The sequence below is a fragment of the Melopsittacus undulatus genome, chromosome 6, assembly GCF_012275295.1.
Source record: "Melopsittacus undulatus isolate bMelUnd1 chromosome 6, bMelUnd1.mat.Z, whole genome shotgun sequence".
Lineage (NCBI taxonomy): Eukaryota > Metazoa > Chordata > Aves > Psittaciformes > Psittaculidae > Melopsittacus > Melopsittacus undulatus.
The window spans coordinates 29,004,599-29,023,980 of NC_047532.1; the positions used below are offsets into that span (position 1 = coordinate 29,004,599).

Here is a 19,382-nt window from a genome sequence, read left to right on the forward strand (position 1 = left end):
GGTGCCAGACTTGTTCTGAATGTGGGAAAGCAAGAAACTGACAGTGGTATGTATAATACAGAGAAGCTTTCAAGTGGTTTCCACTGTGAACATTTTGAAAAAATATTTTCCAGAATGTAATTTGTGGGGCAATCTTTTCACAAAATTTCAATGCAAACATGCCTATATTTGTCATCTAAGTTTTATCCTGGAGTGTAAAAACCGTTACGCGCCACTATTGTTCTATGGCAGAAACATCAGGAAAATAAAGTAGTTTCTAAATGGAACTAAAATGGAAAATTAATCAGGTTAATGGAAAATTAGCTAGGCTGTCTTATTGTCCAAACTGACAGAAATGCAAAAAATCAACCAAACAAAATTCCCCCAAAATGCATAGCTGATGCCAACAAATGGATAAAACTTTTCTTATATTTTTTGTCTAAATAATTTAGAGAGAGTGATGACAGCCAAAATTTGGGTTAGGTTTTCCAGAAGTATTTGAATTTCTTGCTTCAGTGATCTGATAGATCCTTCTTAAAGTCCAAGAAGATTAAAATGCCATAGTAAAAATCAGGCTCACTTGTTAACATCTCATACAGAACACTCCAAAATGCATTAGCCACTACAGAGACTTCAGACTTAATTATTTTCCATTAGTTTTGTCCAGTATTTACTTCTTAATGAGAGAGAGATCTGACAAGAAGCTCTTAGAAAGACTTTTAAAAATTGAGAGAATGATGAAGGAGACGGGATTTAGAAGCAGACTATTTGCTGTAGAAGCTGGCTCAATTGTAATTCTCTCCTGACCCTTTAAGAGTTGCTGCTATAGAGTTGTAGTAGTAGCAATGCATGGTTAGGTGGATTCTAGTAAGATGCTTTTCTCCTTCCCAGTCCTGTGGTTCATCCATAGTCCAGTCTCTGCAGTCTCCCTATGCAATCAGGAATGGCCAGGGCCTTTCTGCATGGCCAGCATCCAGACTGGGACACACTGCTCAGGAAATCCCTCCTGCCTTTCCTCTCGCAGGATGGTGAGTCCACTCATTTCAATGAGGCTGTGGAGGATGTTCAGGTCTCGGATCACACTACTATCCAGACAATCCAGGATACAGCCCTCCCTGGCTACATTGTCCTTGAGAATGATAACACCATTATCCTTCAAGCCATTCTGGCACCGGATAAGAAACTCCAGGAGATCTTTATCTGTCAGATATCCTACAGATGAAAAGATGAAAAATAGATCACTATTAACCATTTAAATTCCCACTTTACATATCAGAATGATGCCCTATTCTGAGTCTCCATGCTCTATTGCAAGAGAAATTCTAGTCCTGACAGATTTAGTCATGAAATCTTGGGCAAATCAATGAGATCAACCATTACAAGCTCAAATCAGCATTTAGGATCCATATTAGTAGTAGCAACAGATGTGGCCAGAAGTCAAAGGGAGTAGTGGAGAAAATACTGTGTGCTGAACGGTTCTTTAATCTGGTGGTTAAAGTCATAATAAGAATCAGTGGCAGGAAGCTGGAACCAAAGAAATTCCTATTGGAAATAAGTGACAACTGTTTGACAGTGTAAGTAATTACTCATTGGAAACTACCAACAGAAGTGATTACCACTTCTTGAAGTCCTCAAATCAAGCGTGGTTGAACTTCTCAATACATGTTTTAATTGAACACAAACTACTGGGCTCAGTACAAGGGTAAAGGAATGACTATAACCACTTGTGATACAGAGTAGGTCCAACTAGATAATGTAATAATCCTTTCTGTCTCTTAATGCTACAAATCTCTATAACTTTGTGTAACATTATGTACCCAAAGGAGCTTTTGATCGAAGGTCCAACGTGGAATGCAAGACCTTCCAAATGGCCAAGTAAACTCTCTATATTACCCTCTACTGTTGTGATTCCTGCATATACCATATACACTTAAAAATAATACATTTTTCAGTATGTCATTGGGATTGTGGTTTTTATCCTTCCTGCCCAAAGATCAATACTTCTGTTACATTGAGAACAGTAGTTCAGGGCTCTGAGAAAAGCGAAATGAGAACTCTCACGTGTGAAACATCTAAAATGAATTAACAAGGACAGGTGGTCAGAAACTGAATGAATTTTTCTTTTTTTTTTAAGTAATCGTTTGCATTTTCTAGTCAAAATATTTAGTTCTCTTGATGGAAGATTTAAACTTTTATAAATGGAAGTTGTCATTTCAAAACCACATTTTGACATAGCATGTCAGGTTTCTTTAACCACCCCTCCTCCAAAAAAAAGAAAAAGAAAAAATATCCCCAAAGCCTAAAGCCGAATATCTTTCAAGCTGAAGAAAAATAGTGATTTCTGTATGAAATGTAAACCTCCATTCTTTTTTTTTTTTCATAAAATAACAGCCTGGGCTCAAAAACTTATGCATACATAAGACAAATCAATATTGCATCAGCAATATTCATTGAAGCTCTTGTACACTTAATTTGGAACTTAATGTTCTTAACTTGGCTTTAGCCTACTTTCCTAACAAAATGAGATCTTCATGGTATTGCTCTCTACAAGGCAGTCCTGCCCTTGCTCCACCAGAAAGCATTGAGTATGTTGGCATATTCCAGCCAAATTCAAGATAGAGGGAGAAGTTTAATTAATACTTAGATCACTGTGTATTTCCCTTAAACTGATGGAGGAAGCAGATTCAGATCTATTTCTATGCTAAAGAAAAGGCATATGCTCCCTTTGGTAGCAGCTACCAGTCTCAGACAAGTCTTAGCTCATGTTGACTCGGATTTGCTCAAAATATAGGGCAGGAGCTGCATTTATTGCAGTGATTGGTTATTCAAGAAAAGCAAAAATACAAAGGAAAATGATACTGTTCTGAAGCAACTACAGCTATGAAGACCTGTTCTAAGAAGCTCAGTTTCATTACTTTTTAAGAATATGTGTAGAGGACAAGAAAGTGTTCCTGAATAAAACTTTCTCCAGGCTTTTGAAGAGGAGTTGTTCGGGCCTCCTCTTACACTTCTGAATAATGACTTCTTGCCAGCTGAAACTGCACTGAGGACATTTAGGTTCACAGATTAAGAGAGAAACCTTTTTGGAAGGACAGTTAGGTGCTGCTGCAGGTTTTCTAGAAAAAATTGGAAGTAGTTGTGTTGGCTTGGAAGCAGATACTTTTCATGTCAGGAGTACTGTGACACATAGCTAAGTAAACCTGTTTGATAAGCATCAATGCATGTATAAGACATGATCTTGTCTATAGATATTGGTGATTTCAGCTGTGGTTTTTTTTCAGATTGTTTCCTGAAATACCCCCAAGACATCAGATTAAGAAATCCCTGTTGGCGAGGCCAACCCCATGTCTGCAGCACTGGCAACAAAGAAGGAGCATTCCTGTTCAAGAAAACCCACAGGTAAGGATCATTCCTCAGATGTACCTTAGCATGTAGGCTACTTGAAAGACCATGTATGTTCCTCCAGTAAGTGATCTTAAAAAACCCAACTTGATTTGTACAAACTGTGCATGTGGCTGGGGAGAGCTCTCAGGAGTCTCTTGTGAGTTTTAGGAAGCAGTCTCAAACAACTGAATCTTCTTTTACAGCTCCATCATTCTTTTAACATACACTTTAGCCCAGGCTGCACAGTTCTCTCAGACGCTGGGCTGGATGCATCATACTGAACAAACCTGAAACCCACTGAATCCAGATGACATCATATCTTTGTGGGGCTGGAGTGAATTCCTGGAGGCTTTTGCAGTAATACATCTCTACTCTGTCCTCCTTGCCCTGCAAGTAGTTCGGGACCTCAGCCAGAAAATTCTCCATCATATCAACCAATTCCACACTCTTAAAAACTGGTAACAGGACATGCTTGCTGATACGGCCTATTCCAGAGCCACAGTCCAGAGCGCGGTTGGTGCCAGCTTTCCCCACCCCCTGTGGGATACAAGAAAATCAGTTGAAATCTGAAAAATACCATTTGAAAGATCATAGCAACTATGTTAACTGCTACGGCCTTCAGTACACCAAGCCCAGTGTCTTGTTTCCTTATTTGTGCGGAGCTGTTGCAAGACTGATAAGAATATGGGACAGTATCAATACAGCTTCGGGTACCTATGTTTGAATTGAATTGGGCTCCTGTGTGCTCCAGGCTGCTGTTGATGGGACTTCCTCACTACAACCATACGTTTATTACTGCACAATAAGATTTTGCTTGGTATAAGAAATGACATAATCTGTCACAAACTCCTAGCTTTCTCAGAAGATCCACCAGTATTTGTAAAATCCTTGCAACTTTATCTAGCAAATATTCACACCTCACAGTCAACTACATGGCCAGATAAGCTTCATTTTGAGCCCTGTAAAGGCCTAAGAAAAAAAGTAAGCATATACCAAATACTGCATGCAAGAAGTAATTTCTGCAGCTAAGAACTCCTGAGGTACCCATGGACATCACTGCAGATTCACAGCATCCTTTCGACCAGGGTGCAGTTTTCAAAATAAGCTGTGTTTGAATGAAGATGTTGAAGTTGTAGGTAAGTTATCAGAACTAGAAAGTTTGGACTGGAGCATATACAAAATTTCTTTTTTAAGCATAGAGACAAGAAGGATGATTGAGTAGATTTTGCATAACTGTTCTTTTTTTTTCTTCATAAGTGCAATCTCTGAACAGAGATCAGGCAGGAAAAAAATGTGGCACAAAGGTTATGTCTATGAAAAAATAATGAGTCACTGTAAAAAGAGCTTTATAATGACAGCTGTATTTCACCCCTAAGGCTTCCATTCTAGCTATAAAAAGTCTCTTAAGAGCCTGCCGCCCCTTTACTCTTTTAAGTCCGTACATGCACTGATTGTGGGATTGGAGCTCCCCTGGCCAAAGTTATCTGTTAAACAAATACATTAAAAGTAAATGTAAACACCTTTTCCCTGTCCCCTGGAACTGAATGTTGAACTGAAAGCTATGGGCCAAAGTCCCTGCTGTAACTTCACTGCTCTTAAAGGAAATAAGTGCAGGTAGAGTCTTGCTCTTCCTGTTTACCGGGAGACCTCCTATCTGATGACTAAGCATAAATCATGTAAGTCACCACGTTTTTTGGCCTTGCTTCACTGGATAATTCAGTAGATTATTAAGGTCAAAGGACAGTACCATCAATGACATGACTATGAATAGCCTGGCTGAGCATCTGATTACATAAAGTAACTGTAGAAAGAGCACAAGGACCTCAAAGGCTTTCACCAATCTCTAGGGCTGCTGGTCCCAATTTGCATACCTAAGAAGATTAATCTCCTGATGTGTGCAAGAGTCCTCAAGCCCTTAACCCTACTGGACTCTGGAGACTACCTGTTTGCATTTAGCCAGAAAATGTGAGCCATTCTTCATTCATAGGCTCCACTCAGAAGCATGTGGTTTTTACTGATGACCAGTAAGTTACTAAGCTGTAACAAGGATTTTATGAAAGGAGAAGGAACTGTGTTTGGATCATTTGGATTTCCATATTGTTTGCTGGCAGATACATACAGGCCTACACTCATGTGATGAAGTAAAAATCTTTGAGAGCTGGTGAGAAGACTGGGATGATCTACCAAAACAATTAACAGGATTAAACAAAAAGCCACAGAACTTCTTTGATATTTGTGTTTCAGAGAACCCATAGTCACAGTACCTCACTCAAAACAGGGAATTCATCTCCCATGATGCATCATGGAAAGGACCTCTGATAGCACATCTCCATTTGCCATGGAGGAGGAGGAAAGGGAACAATCATGGGAGATGAAGCTTGATTCCACACTTTGCTGAAAGGGAGCAAGAGCATCAGACAGTCAGTTGAGAAGCCCTGTGAAGCACCACGACTCTGTTTGTAATGAAAATGTTGACATAAGTCCATGTTCAGCTAATATATTCTCAGTCTGGAAGTGCTCAGAGCTTTGACAGGGTATTAACATTTTCTTTGGAAGGCAATCATTTTCCCAAAAGCCTAACTGAGTTGAAAATCAGACTCCTTAGTATAAAAAAACAGTGTAAGTGAAAATTTAAGCCAGAACAGGCTTCAAAATTAAACATTCACTGCTCCTCTGATTACCTGCTTCCCATTACTCAGAATCGCTAGCATTTAGGACACACACACACCCAAAATTTTTCTTTGATGCTAAATAGGGCACTCACAAATTTCCTTAGGGATATGAGAGCTGAGGAATATGTTCCTGATGCTACTTTAAGTCTTGTAAGGGCAGGAAGGCAGTGTAGATATGCAGGATAATCAGAGTTCAAGAAATCAATAAAAATCACAGTGGTTTTCCTTCTATTAAAAAAAAAAATTAAAAATCAGGTTTTCAACAACATCTCTTCCATCTCCCTGATCAAACAGGAAGAAAATCACTCTCAAGAAGCTTTTCATTCAGCAAGTAACCAATCAGGCAGGTTAACTGAGGGCAGAAAGGGAGCTATAAAGTTAATATAATCTGTATTATTTCACACACCTATAGCTCACACTGTTTCTGAATTAATGGTTTCTTTGTTTTCTTTATATCCTTTTTTACACATTACCTCTGGATTAGGCACTTAAAAACACACTATGTGGATATCAAGGCTTTAACTGGAATGGACACATTGCCATAAATATGCAATGTTCATTGCATAATATTTATCCGCTGATAACCCTTCAAGTACGCTGTACCTAACACAGCCTATAGCTTGTCTGTACAGCACTGCTGGCTCAGGTAATGTTGCTCTTGGTTTGAGTTCTGCCCACACACACATAAAACCTCTTAACTTGAGCACAGTGGCACTTTTAACTCAGTTTGACTTCCCTGGGAAGGAGACAGACTAAAATATAAGTCCTCTCCAATCCCACAATCAGAGCATGTGAAGTCCTCAGTCTTCTCTGTAATTCCTTCCATGTACCTAGGCAAGGTAAATTCTCCAATCGTAAAGAAAGCTGTAGCTCAATTTACAGTGGTGCTAAGAAATCATGCTAAGAAATTCCACACCTGAAGGTATGCAACATCAGTCATGCAAGGGAAATGTCACTGTGTGGCATTTTCATACCAGCCAGACTAACTCAAGACGAGTAATTTGAGTGGAACCGTTTTTCAAGGAGCACTAATTTTGCCAGAAAATCAAGTTTTGGAAGGATAAAACTCTGAAAAATTCGTATTTCAAATCTAGAGAAGAGTTATAGCCAAAACACATGGGAAAGAATGTCAAAAATGTCAAGATATTTCTATTTCACAATTTTCAAGGAAAAAAAAAAAGCTTTTCATTTCTGAACAGCATTTTTTATTTTAGAATTGACTTGAACTCTTGAAAAAAAAAGGGAGAAGTTTTTCATAGGGGAAAACAATTAAAAATTAAATTAAATATGTTCAGTTGATCTGAAACTAATTTTTCTATTTATGATTTTGTTGAACTTCTCTTTTAAGAAGAAAGTATAGTTTATATATTATAGGCGAAGCAAACTGCTTTTTTCTACCTTGATCACCTTATTGGAAAAAAGAAATATTCATAGAGCCATAAACTTGGGAAGACATAACTCAAATTATCTTTACAATAAAGTCACTACTACAGAAAGCCAGCAAATATCTGAGTCTGATTGAGTAGGATTCAAATTGCAGTAGTAAGAAAGGAAAATAAACCATAAATAACATAACCAATCAACTGTATCTCAACAGAGGACAGACTTCAACATATTAAATCAGAATTAGCAAAACATGCAGATTCCTTTCTGGGTTTTGGGGTTTTTTTCTTGTTTGATCTTGGCCATTCAGAGTATCCTTTCTATCCCTGGCTAATAATAAGAGTAGAAACTCTGCTCTAGAGTATTCTTTATCTGTCATCACACCTGATGCATTGTGTACAACTTCTGTTTGGCATGTGAAACTGCTACAGACTGTACTTCTTTCCTTTTTGGGTCTTGAAGATGAGAAAGCATAACAGTGTGGTATAAATGTTCCATTCAGGAAATGGCATTTGTATGATGTTTAGGAAGTGTAAAATGCTTCCCTGAGTACAGTCTCATGCACCACTTGCATTCCACAAAATGTCCTTGAAACCAGACTTAAGTAATATTTAAGGAATACGCCTTGAGCCAGCAACTTAAAAGTTGCATTTCATTTTTTTCTGAAAATGTTGTTTTACCATCAGGTTCAGCTGCCTTGCTGAACTTCCTTTGTATTTTTGTATTTTGTGTTTGTAAAAAGCCTGATACAGTTAGTCTTTAAAATGTTTTGAAGCCTTTTTGCATTGGCATTAATACAAATGACTGCAAATGAAAAAATATAGCTGTTCATTCGTGTTTTGCTGGCTCACTGCCCCAAAAACCTCCCTCTATCAGGTACAGGAAACTTTGCCATCAGTTGCTCTTCACTGCTATACAGGATTTCTATCTGTTGTTAAGCTGCACCGATTTTCCATCTCAATCCATTTAGACTGTGCCCTTTTTTATATATAACATCTAATTAAGCTGTTGAGTTTTTTTTCCATAGTGGATCATTGAGATTAAAAAAAGGTCACCTGGCTATCCCAAATCTGTACATTTGAGCAGAAAATTAAAGATTTATGGTAGCATTATAAAGAACTACTAATTTTGTGAACAGGAGAACTTAAGAAATTTGTTTTCCTGTGGGTTCGTGGATTCTTTAGCATCTAATACTGTTGTTGAGCTGATTTAGTAGGCTTTTCCCCTGGGAAGAAGAAAGACCAGTAAGAAAATCATCAGGTCACAGCTTTAAAAATTCTCAGATTCCCAAAGACATCAAGTTTTCAGAAACCTAGGTGCCAAAGTGCTATTGCTATTGCAGGTGATTTTAAAATCCCATTTGGCATCTCTCTAGATCACAGGTCAAAGCAGACATTTGAAAATATTTACAGAACTTTAGAAAACTGGTTGCAAAGGTCCTCAGTGACACTGAAACCCTAAAGAAGAAAAAATTTTCTAATGGGTAGCTTATTTTATATACTGCTCATGTTTAGGGTGGGGAGGGGTGGCACAGGGGAGCTGGGTTTTGCTGCAGTATTCTCAGAAATATCTACAAATAGGCACAACAGAAGCTTGGCATTTGGTCTCAGCTACTTTCCCAAATGGACTACAGGAATTTGCACAGACAAATCTCCCACTGAAGCTAATAAGGATTTTATCATTAAAGGTCCCAGTCCTGCACTGAAAATTAACCTCCCACCCAAACACAGATAAAAGAACTTGTCCAATCCTCTTTGCAGCTTTGGAGTTTAAGAAAAAGATGCAAAACAGGTAAATAATGACATAAGACCAGGCAAAATGTATATTCCTGATGATGCATGAGCTGGCAGAACACATTACTTGACCCAGTGACAGTCAGTTATAACCAGTGATTGTACATCAAATATGACATATGGTACCATTTAAAATATATCTGATTGGGCATAGTGCATGCCATTTATGACACATCACTACTGTTTCTTAGAGAAGATGGGATTAAATGACTCACCCCAACAAACTTCCTCAGAAACTCCTTGGAAGATTCAATGTCTGTATTGGAGAGCTCAATGTAGTCTCCCATCATGCCCTCTTCTGTGGCTGGTACCTCCTGGTAGAAGTGTTTGGCCCTGGCATAGAACTGCATCTCCCCATTGATAACTTGACTTGTCAAAGCGTAAAGTTTCACTGCAAGCAGATAAATCACTACATTATTGTTAATTAAGGACATTTCTGGTTTAGTTTATTGCTCTGGAGACATAATGGTGAAGATCTATAAACTTAAATTGAGTCTTCAAACCACCAAACCTCTGTTTCTAAAGCAAAAGTGGAAGGAAAGGTGTTGGATTTAATCCTGCAAAACCTTGTAGAGACACATTCCTCCTTGGGCAAATTCTGTGCCTCCCAGGCTCAGACATCATTTCTGTCATCACACTATCTTTCATGTCAGTGAAAAATCATCTCAAGTTTGAAGTGAAAATGCATGCCTAAGAGAACAAGGGGCTTAATTTGCTCCCAGAAAAGCTGTGGATGGCATTTATTGCTCTACAGGGTCATTGTTTCTGCTATCACAAACCTAACTGTTGTGCAGATTTCCATACATGCTTTCTAGCCATTGACAGCTGCATGGAGATCGCATCAAGAGAGTGGATGAATGAGGCACTCCCTCTGGTTTATTTTTAGTGATACTGTATAATCTGTGGCACTGCAAGTAAACTGAACCAAAGAGCAGATGAGTATAGAGGCGGGGAGACCATTCAGAAGAGACAGGACTAAATTTTCATCTGTCAGATCAAGGAGCAGTCAGTCATACACTGGGAAGTTCCTGTGTGCCAGAGCTTGGATGTTTCTTTTCATTGGTTGTCTATTTTGCTGGTAATATACAGCAATCATAAGTTTGAAGCTGTTCTACTAAAACCTTCTACTAAAAACTAAAATCTTCTACTAAAACCTTAGCTTTGCTGGGTAAAAGATTATTATATGTTACTCTTAAAAAAACTGATGCCTGTCCTCCACATCCTGGGTTTTTCTATACCCCGTATGCATCAGCATATCAAAAGCAGTTAGTTTTGCAGCTTAAAAGTCTGGATAGAGGCAGCCCATAAACAGTTTGATTGGAAACCAGCACCCCTGACTATCCTATGCACATGGAAGTGTCCAGGCATTTTCCTGTGAGTATGACAAACCTTCCAACAAAAACACAATCACAGGCTTGCTTGTAAAAGCTAAGCAATAAGGAGGGATGGAGTCATACTGAGAACAAGCCTTTGCAAGCACAACCTTGCAGTGTGAGACCAGCTCTGCTGCAGATTCCCGCTGTGCTCACAGAACTGGAAATGATCCAGCAGCAAACACCTTTTGGGTTAATACTGCTAAAAAGGGAGAGCTCCCTACTGGCTGCCTACATAGAAGGACCAGGGAGCAGTACTTTGTCACTGCACCTTTTAACTTTCATGAGAGCACTGCCGGTTGCTGCTGGGAACAGGCCATGCCTTGCTTGCAATGGCTGGGGACAGGAATTATGCCCTCCACACAGAGGAAGAGAGCTAGGCCAGAGACCCTGAATATAAACCTGGAATGTATTTATGGAGGGCAAGCAAGCTCAGCAGGGAATGATAAGTGTGTGCCTGCCCATCCTCAGCAGGAGAATGACATTTTGGAGGCAAACGAGGGGGGGACAAAGGAAATAGGATGGGGAATAATTACCACCAAGGACCACTCGGAACAGAATAGTGCTATTGGGTTACACATAAGCAGCATGCCTGGCATATCCTTCATCCAACAAAAGCAGCATTACCAGCCCCTCTTGTCATCACCTGCTTAAGTCAACTGCTGAACGGATACTATTAAAGCTTTAATCCATTACACATTTATGTTATGCCTAAGAAATTTATACCACAAGAAGCACTGAGCCCAGCAAGGGTCAAACTGGGAGTTTTACACACTCCACTGATTATATTCACATACTTAGAATAAACCATTTAGTTGGAGAAATTAATACAAAGGGGGCAGCAGCCAATCCGCAGCACAACTTGGCCAGGGTGACTCCCAGAGCCTGGGAAAAAGATTCCATCAGTGGCTGTGATTCTTCCAGCAAATGATCTCCATCTTCCCCCCTGGGAATGGCACCATCTTGTTTCCTCTGTGTGTCTATTCTCTGTTTCAGATGCCAGCCTGTCTGGTGAACAGAACTGAATCACTGCATGTTAGATTTGCTAGACCTTCCATGTAAGAATCCAGTGATTATTTCTAAGCCTTGTTTAATGGACCAATCAAGGGACAGTGATTTATCCTGTTTTACTAGATTGAAGGGAAAGACATTTACAGGCTGTCTGCAGCCAGCTGGCAGCATGAACAACAGTCAGAGTCCTTCTACTGAAAACATGAGCCTGACCTGAGGCAACATATGGGGACGATATGGTATTCAGGATATCAGATCTGTAGATTGTGCTCTCATATTTCTCACTCAGAACTAGTATCAGGGTTGCAGAATGCCTGCCGGGACTTGCGTGCATACACCAGCTGACTGCAGCTCCTCCTGGACCTGCTGCGGTCCCAGAGCTCTGCCTTATGTGCTGGCATTAAAAACCAGCTCTGGGCTTAGCATCCAGAGGGTCTTCTCTATGCATCAATCTTTGCCAAGATCTTTTTATACAAGTCTCCCACCTGAGGGCATGCAAATAATGTAAAGAGTAGCAATGTACCCAACATCTTCTCCTGCGGACCCACAGTCTCACTCATGCTCCCTCAGGGTTACTCCTTCCTCTAATGAATTAGTGATACTGCCTATCCTCCCAGTTCACAACCCAGTTTTCCTGATACAGCCAGTTAACCTCAACTCTGATGTGCTTTGCAGCTGTGCCTGGCTGCCCCTAGCAGCAGGACCAAAGGGAGATGGAGATTTGTCAGATTGCAGGAATCTACCCTAAAAGAGAAGTGTGAGGTGGCAGTTAGTGTTGCAGCTCTGCTCCATTATACCTCACTCTCATCACAGGACCTGTCTGGCCTGAGGCATCTCCCTTCCCGTGACCCATGTGGGAGTACCTCTTGCATCAGGAAATACTTGTGAGGTCTGATTTCAGCAAACTTTGTAAAGTAGGGCACAGGCAGGATAGGATGATGGAGACTCCAAGTCTTTCAGATGTTGCAGGGGGCAGCTGTCTTTCACAAAGTTTTCAGTGTTAAGGCAGGTAACTTGTAAGATTTAAGGTTAGAAATGTGTTTTCAGTAAAGCAAGAAGAAACTTTTTTCACGGTACACTTGGTCTCAGCTGATATGCTGGCAAGTCTCCCAAGTGGAGATGGCTAAAACAAATGCACTGCAAAAGCAGGCTCAGAACACGAACTGGCTCCCTAAAGGTCACTCCACAGTCATGAGACATTAATTTTAAGTCTCTGTCAACACAGTCAGGGTGCAGAGTGGTGATCTATAGCTGAATGCCAACCCCTGGACTAGACAGTATCTACCTAAGACCTTTTGCCCTGCAAAGTCCAAAATGTTATCTCTAATATTTTGTAATGGATCTGTTAAAAAATTTTGTTTCCTAGTGCATCTGGTCTAAAACTCTAGAGAAATAGATTACTTACTACATGAGGCTGGGTGCAACCCCAACCTGCAGTAAACTGTCTTGGCTGTGGGGTTTACTCAGCTAAATTTTCCTGGCAGAAGTAAATGCTGCAAATATTTTTTTGGAAGTTTTTATTTGTGAACATTATTTTGTGGCTCTAACTGCTTTCTGCAAGATACTGAACTAATTCCAGTCTTGATGAGTATTGCCTTTCACATGCAACATCTGCTTTGTGCATCAGTTGAAAAATAGTTATCTGGGTGCAGGGCAGAATTCACCTCTCTACTGTGGTCCAAGAACTATTTAAATTCTGTTTTATAGAGAATGAACATTAGATAACCCCCAAAGCAGATATAACTTAAAGACACATGCCTCACACATGAGAATATTTATCTCTATGGACTGATCATCTAAGTTTTCCACCACAAATCTCACCCCACTGGCACCAAGTCCCACAGCCCATGTAAACACATGCATAATTTCCAACATCTGAGTAGCTCCATTAAAGTCCACTGGACCTAAGGGTATTCACAAACATTTAAGTACATTATTGGATCAGTGCCTAAAGCTACTCATGTCTTTTATTTATAAATGTTACCCTGGTCTGTAAAAGTGACATGTTTCTCTTAACAGGCTGTGATACCAGATATGCTCAGCGTATAAGTAAACATGCCTAATAGTGCTCCACCACTGAGCCTAGCAATGGAGTGGGGGAAGCATGGAGCTAGCATAGCTTGAAGCAAGCTTTCTACCTCGCTGGCCCTGGACAGCACTGCAAGTTTCAATGTGAGGCTTGATTTCAGTGTTCTTATTCACATTTAGGGTTAAGCGCACTCTTAACTACCTGACTAGGTCACAGACTTGCTGTTGCTTTGGTTTAATGCTGTTTACACAGAGATATCCAGATGTAGTCTTGAAGCTTGAGAAGTTCAGTTCATTTCTGCTCAGTTCCACTCTGAAGTGGTAAATGTCATTCTGCAGAGATGTTCAGACCTGCCACATTCTGTTCTCTACATCAGAGGAAGTACTGGTTCACAGTATAATCCAAGTTGTAAGGGATTTAAGGAGGGCTGTAGTCCAAATTTATGCTTAAAGCAGGGACAGACATGAGGTCAGAGGGGGTTCATCAGGAGTTTATTCAGCTAGGTTTTGAAAACCTCCAGTGGCGGAGAATTGCACAACTCTCCGTGGGCAACTGTTCCAATGTCTGACTGTCCTCATGGGGAAAAAGTTTTTCCTTAGAGCCAGGCTGAACCTTGTTTGTTTCCATTTATGGCCACTGTATCTTGTCCTCTTGCCTCACACCACTGTGCAGAGCTCAGCTCCATCTTCTTCATGGTCTTGTAGGTATTGGCAGGCTGATACTTGGTCTCCCTGAAACTGTCTCCTCTCGCTGAGCATGCCCATTCTATTTGTGTCTCTTCATAGGGCACATGCTCCAGTTCCCTCACCACCCTGGAGGTCATTCAACTCACCCTGTGTCATTTGTGTGGTTCTGTTGATATGCTAGAGGGAAGGAATGCCATTCAGAGGGACCTTGACACACTTGTGAGGTGGGCTGATGCCAACCTCATGAAGTTTAACCATGCCAAGTGCAAGGTCCTACACCTGGGCAGAGCAATCCCAGGCACAGCTACAGGTTGGGCAAAAAGGAAATTCATGGTAGTCCTGTGGAGAAGGACTTGGGGGTGTTAGTCAATGAGAAAATGAACATGAGCCAGCAGTGTGCACTCACAGCCCAGAAAGCCAACTGTATCCTGGCCAGCATCAAGAGGAGCGTGACCAGCAGGTCAAAGGAGGTGATCCTGCCCCTCTACTCTGCTCTCGTGAGACCTCCCTTGGAGTATTGTGTTCAGTTCTGGTGTCCTCAACATAAAAAGGACATGGTGCTGTTAGAACATGTCCAGAGGAGGGCCACGAGGATGATCAGGGGACTGGAGCACCTCCTGTACGAAGACAGGCTGAGAAAGTTGGGGCTGTTCAGCCTGGAGAAGAGAAGGCTGCGTGGAGACCTCATAGCAGCCTTCCAGTATCTGAAGGGGGCCTACAGGGATGCTGGGGATGGGCTATTCATTAGGGACTGTAGTGATAGGACAAGGGGTAATGGGTTGAAACTTAAACAGCAGGGGTTTAGACTTGATATAAGGAAGAAATTTTTTACTGTTAGGGTGGTGAGGTACTGGAATGGGTTGCCCAGGGAGGTTGTGAATGCTCCATCCCTGGCAGTGCTCAAGGCCAGGTTGGATGAAGCCTTGGGTGGCATGGTTTAGTGTGAGGTGTCCCTGCCCATGGCAGGGGGGTTGGAACTAGATGATCTTGAGGTCCTTTCCAATCCTAACTATTCTATGATTCTATGATTCTATTTCCTGCATTGGGAGTTCAATTGTCCATGCATATGGTCTAATATCTGTTGCATAAAAGGAGATCATTATTACCCTTGATCAACTAGCTATCCTTTTGTTAATACAGATGCCTTTGCTGCCAGGATACACTGCTGGTTCATGTTCAGTTGCTATCTACCAAAACCCTAATACTAGGGCTGCTCCCTGGCCAGCCACTGCCCCACTCATGTTCTTGTTGCCAAAGATTCTTCCTTTCCATGTACAGGACTTGGAATTTATCTTTGAATTTTGGTGAATTAAAATTTCACTAGGTTCCTACTGTCTCTTTCCTCCAGCCTGTTTAGGTGCCTCTGGATGGTAATCCTGACCTAGAACTTGTAGACAAGTCCTCCCAGTTGGCCGCAATATGCCAATGGGATGAGCAAGCAGTCTTTCACCTCCCCCAGGTTATTGATAAAGATGTTAAACAGGACAGGTCCCAGGACAGACTCTTGTAGTATTCTTCTGACCCCAAGATTTGACCACGACTTTCTGAGTCTGATTACCCAACAGCATTTTAAACATCTGACTGACCACCCATCTAGACCATGACATCCGAGCATGCTGTGAAGTTTCTTTCATGTGTATTCACAGTGTGCAAGCTACTCCGCAGTACCTGTCCTTATGAACACTTTTACTTCATGACAATAAGCATGGAGTAACAGGCATGCTGTATGTTCACATGAAGGCTGGATTTACCATACTTTTTCCGTGGAGTCAAACTTATTTGGATAAGATTATAATTTGGATAATTTGGTGAGGCACTGGAAAGGGTTGCCCAAGGAAGCTGTGAATGCTCCATCCCTGGCAGTGTTCAAGGCCAGGTTGGACAGAGCCTTGGGTGACATGGTTTAGTGTGAGGTGTCCCTGCCCATGGCAGCGTGGTTGGAACTAGATGATCTTAAGGTCCTTTCCAACCCTAACTATTCTATGATTCTAAGATGGCAACAAGCTTGGAAGCTCTTTAGCTAAGTTTTAATGATGTGGGTCATGAAGAGCCTGGCAGAGGGGGCAACTTTAATCTGATAAGACCATTTTATAATGTTTGTTGGTTGGGAATGGAAATTCAATTAAAATTCAGACTACAAAAAGAATATATTTTTACAAGAATAAAGCAATTAGGCCTGGAAACAGCTTAATGCTGGATTGATGGATTCTCAGTCATTTGCAGTCCTTAAACCAAGGTATTTTTGACTTTATAAACATAGACGGTGATCCAATCATATGTTATAAGCATGTTGCATGAACCTTTACATGAAATTCTAAGCTAGATGTTCATACTGGTACCTTCTAGCTTTAATATGATCCATTAGTACTTACACTGACAGTTAACACTGGAAGAAATCCTGCTCAGTTTCTAATATGTTGTGTTTATTTTCAAAACAAATGAAAGAATAACATTTTCACAGACTTCTTGAGATTCCATCAACCTATAATTGACTTTACTTCCTTTCCATCTTTCCTTCCTTTCCATCATTCATAGCTACCTACCACTAGGGATAAGTGTATTTATCTTCCATGTTTCATTTCAAATAGCTGCAAACATTGCTTCATTTGAAATACCACATAAAAAAAAAACTAAGATAACACAAAAAGTTTTTTTTTCTTCACAGAACTTATGAATTCTACCTTCTTGAGCAGAGTTCTCACTGGGGTCTGTGTAATTTCGAGCAATCAGGTAAACCAATCTACTCACCTAAATGGATCATTCAAAAAGGAAGGAGGTCTCAAGAATTCACTGCAAAGAGTAGTTTAACAGGTTCCACTGACACATCCTTTCCATCTTAAATTCCTACAGTTCTAATATTGAGTGTAGGCTGAACAATTCTGCTTAAAAAGTGACATGCTAATGTAATACAGACTCAAGTCAAATCTGCGTTTTAGCTATATTGTCCTGGGGAAATTTTGTTTCTTATTCAGGATGAAATTTTCATGAGAAATGAACATTCATTTTCTGAATCTAAAAAAAATTGTCATGGCACCCTAGACCAGAGGCTGTCACTGAAATTCATCTATAAACAAACATTTTGGAAGCATTTTCCTTCCAGTTAACAAACAGGAGGTTAGACGGCCTGCTGCAGAGATAAGAATTACAACGACAACTGAAAGAAAATTAAATCATTACCTTTAAAACACTTGTCCAAAACAATGCAAAAGGCAAGGCTAAGGACACACTGAATCACAACAAAATCGGTTATCTGGCAACAGAAAGTAAGGCATGTCAGCTCTGCTAGTTTTGCATTTGTCCTTTCAAGTTCCAAACAGGTCAATGAAAGTTTTACTTAAACGGTTAGAAAAAAAGGAACCATCAGCTAGAAACCCAACTTTATTTCATTCTTGTGGTCTTTCCCTCGCCCTCCTCTAACAGTCTGGGAAGTATTTAGGTAAAACAGCAGGGTACTGAATGAGTCAGAGCTGAGAGAGACTACCAAATGGTTTAGCTAGCACTGTAGTCTCTCTAGCCAGGCTTCTCAAAAGGACTACTTACTGTCATTAATGTGCCTGCACTCTACTATCTAACATTATACGCCTTTTTGGAACACAGTCACACATGTACACAGACACTCCTACACACCAGCTACTCACCCAGAGGAAGCTTTTCCAGAAGATAAAGGTAACTCTGAAAGAAGTCATTTTGGATTGCTTTATGCAAGACAAAGGACATACTGTGCCGACAGAGTTCTTCATCTGTCTTGTGCCAGCGTGACTTAAAAGCCAAATGTGCTGCTTTATATGCCATAATGAAGATGTTTTTTGCAAGGGTGGACAGTTTCTGTGGCTGGTGCTCTCTGGAGGACCTGTCCTTCCGAAGAGGCAGAGGCAGCGTTGTTTAAACTGTGGCAGTTTAAACTGTGTTTTAACTATGGCAGTGTGCTGTCATTCTATATCAGGGTGTGTGTCCAGAGCAGTGCAGGGGGTGGAGGCGGGAGAGAGGGGAGTGAGAAATGCTGGCTGTTGGCACTGGCTCAGAGTAATCTCTGGAGTGTCGCCTTCTGAAACAAGCAGGTGCTGATAGTGATAAAGAACTCAAGCAGGAAATTGCTCAGCCAGGGTAAAAGTATATCTATTCCAAGAAAGTGGCTTTAATTCAATTACACTTTTCCTAATCTATTCAGCCTTCACTTCAAAGGAACTCTGATGTTATCCAGGATCTCCCGTCTTCCTCTTTTATATCTCACAGGGTGATTTTGTTTCTCTGTCTCTCCCTTGCTATTTGTTTTTCAGTCTGGGGCACTCAAGAGGAAGGGCAGAAGACAGAACATGGACATGCCTCTACATACACACTACCGTGTGTCCTAATAAATTGTGATTATAGCAAGCAAAGAGAAAGCAACAGATTCAGCTTCACGCTTTGCCACTGTCTACGGCCAGGGCATGCTACTCTGTATACGACGTTCATTTAAATGGTAAATGGTCCAGACTATCTCATCGGCAAAGGCTAGCTTGAAGAAATTACTGTCTGAGAGCATAGGAATGACAAAGCCAGGGAAGGGTAACAGCTTTTTGCTTCACTAACAAAATATACAGAAGAACAAAATGAGGTAAACTGCCCTTAACAAATTTAGACAAATATATGGGCTGGCAAAGAGAAGGCAGTTCAGACCACTACATGAAAGGGGATGCATATCCTAAGTATATCCCATCCCTGAGGAGTATCAGGGACAAGGAGAGACAGGTGCTGCTTCAAAACGTTTTCTGCCCCTTGGTAGTTCAGGCAGTCAGTGTGGTACAAGCTTCAAGCCTCCTGAGTTACAAAAGTACCCAGCAAGGGGACAGAGGCTTTGTATTGACTTCACTGACCTCCACACATTGTGCCCATGACAGTATCTGCTTTACAAGCTGTTTATTCCAGCTGTCTGCAGCATAAGCACAATAAAATACAGCAATGCACTATCAGAAAGTTGGATGTTTCCAGTACAAAAGGGCTGCCATACGTCCTGAGCAGTACTGAAACTCCCAATAAACATCTGATTAAGCTTCTGAGAGCAGAACAAAGATGACCTAGCCTCCACTGAGGAA

The 19,382-nt window shown here is 40.8% G+C and overlaps 1 protein-coding gene across 1 annotated transcript; it reads right to left on the reverse strand.

Annotated features, from left to right (window-relative positions):
• Positions 1-916: 916 nt before the first annotated feature.
• Positions 917-18,183, reverse strand: NTMT2 (N-terminal Xaa-Pro-Lys N-methyltransferase 2). Its single transcript, XM_005147078.3, has 4 exons — positions 17,949-18,183; positions 9,427-9,602; positions 3,651-3,900; positions 917-1,191 (listed from the first exon to the last, which is right to left on the reverse strand). Exons 1-4 carry the CDS (start codon positions 18,100-18,102, stop codon positions 917-919), a joined length of 855 nt encoding a protein of 284 aa, XP_005147135.1. The 5' UTR covers positions 18,103-18,183.
• Between the last annotated feature and the right edge of the window lie 1,199 nt (positions 18,184-19,382).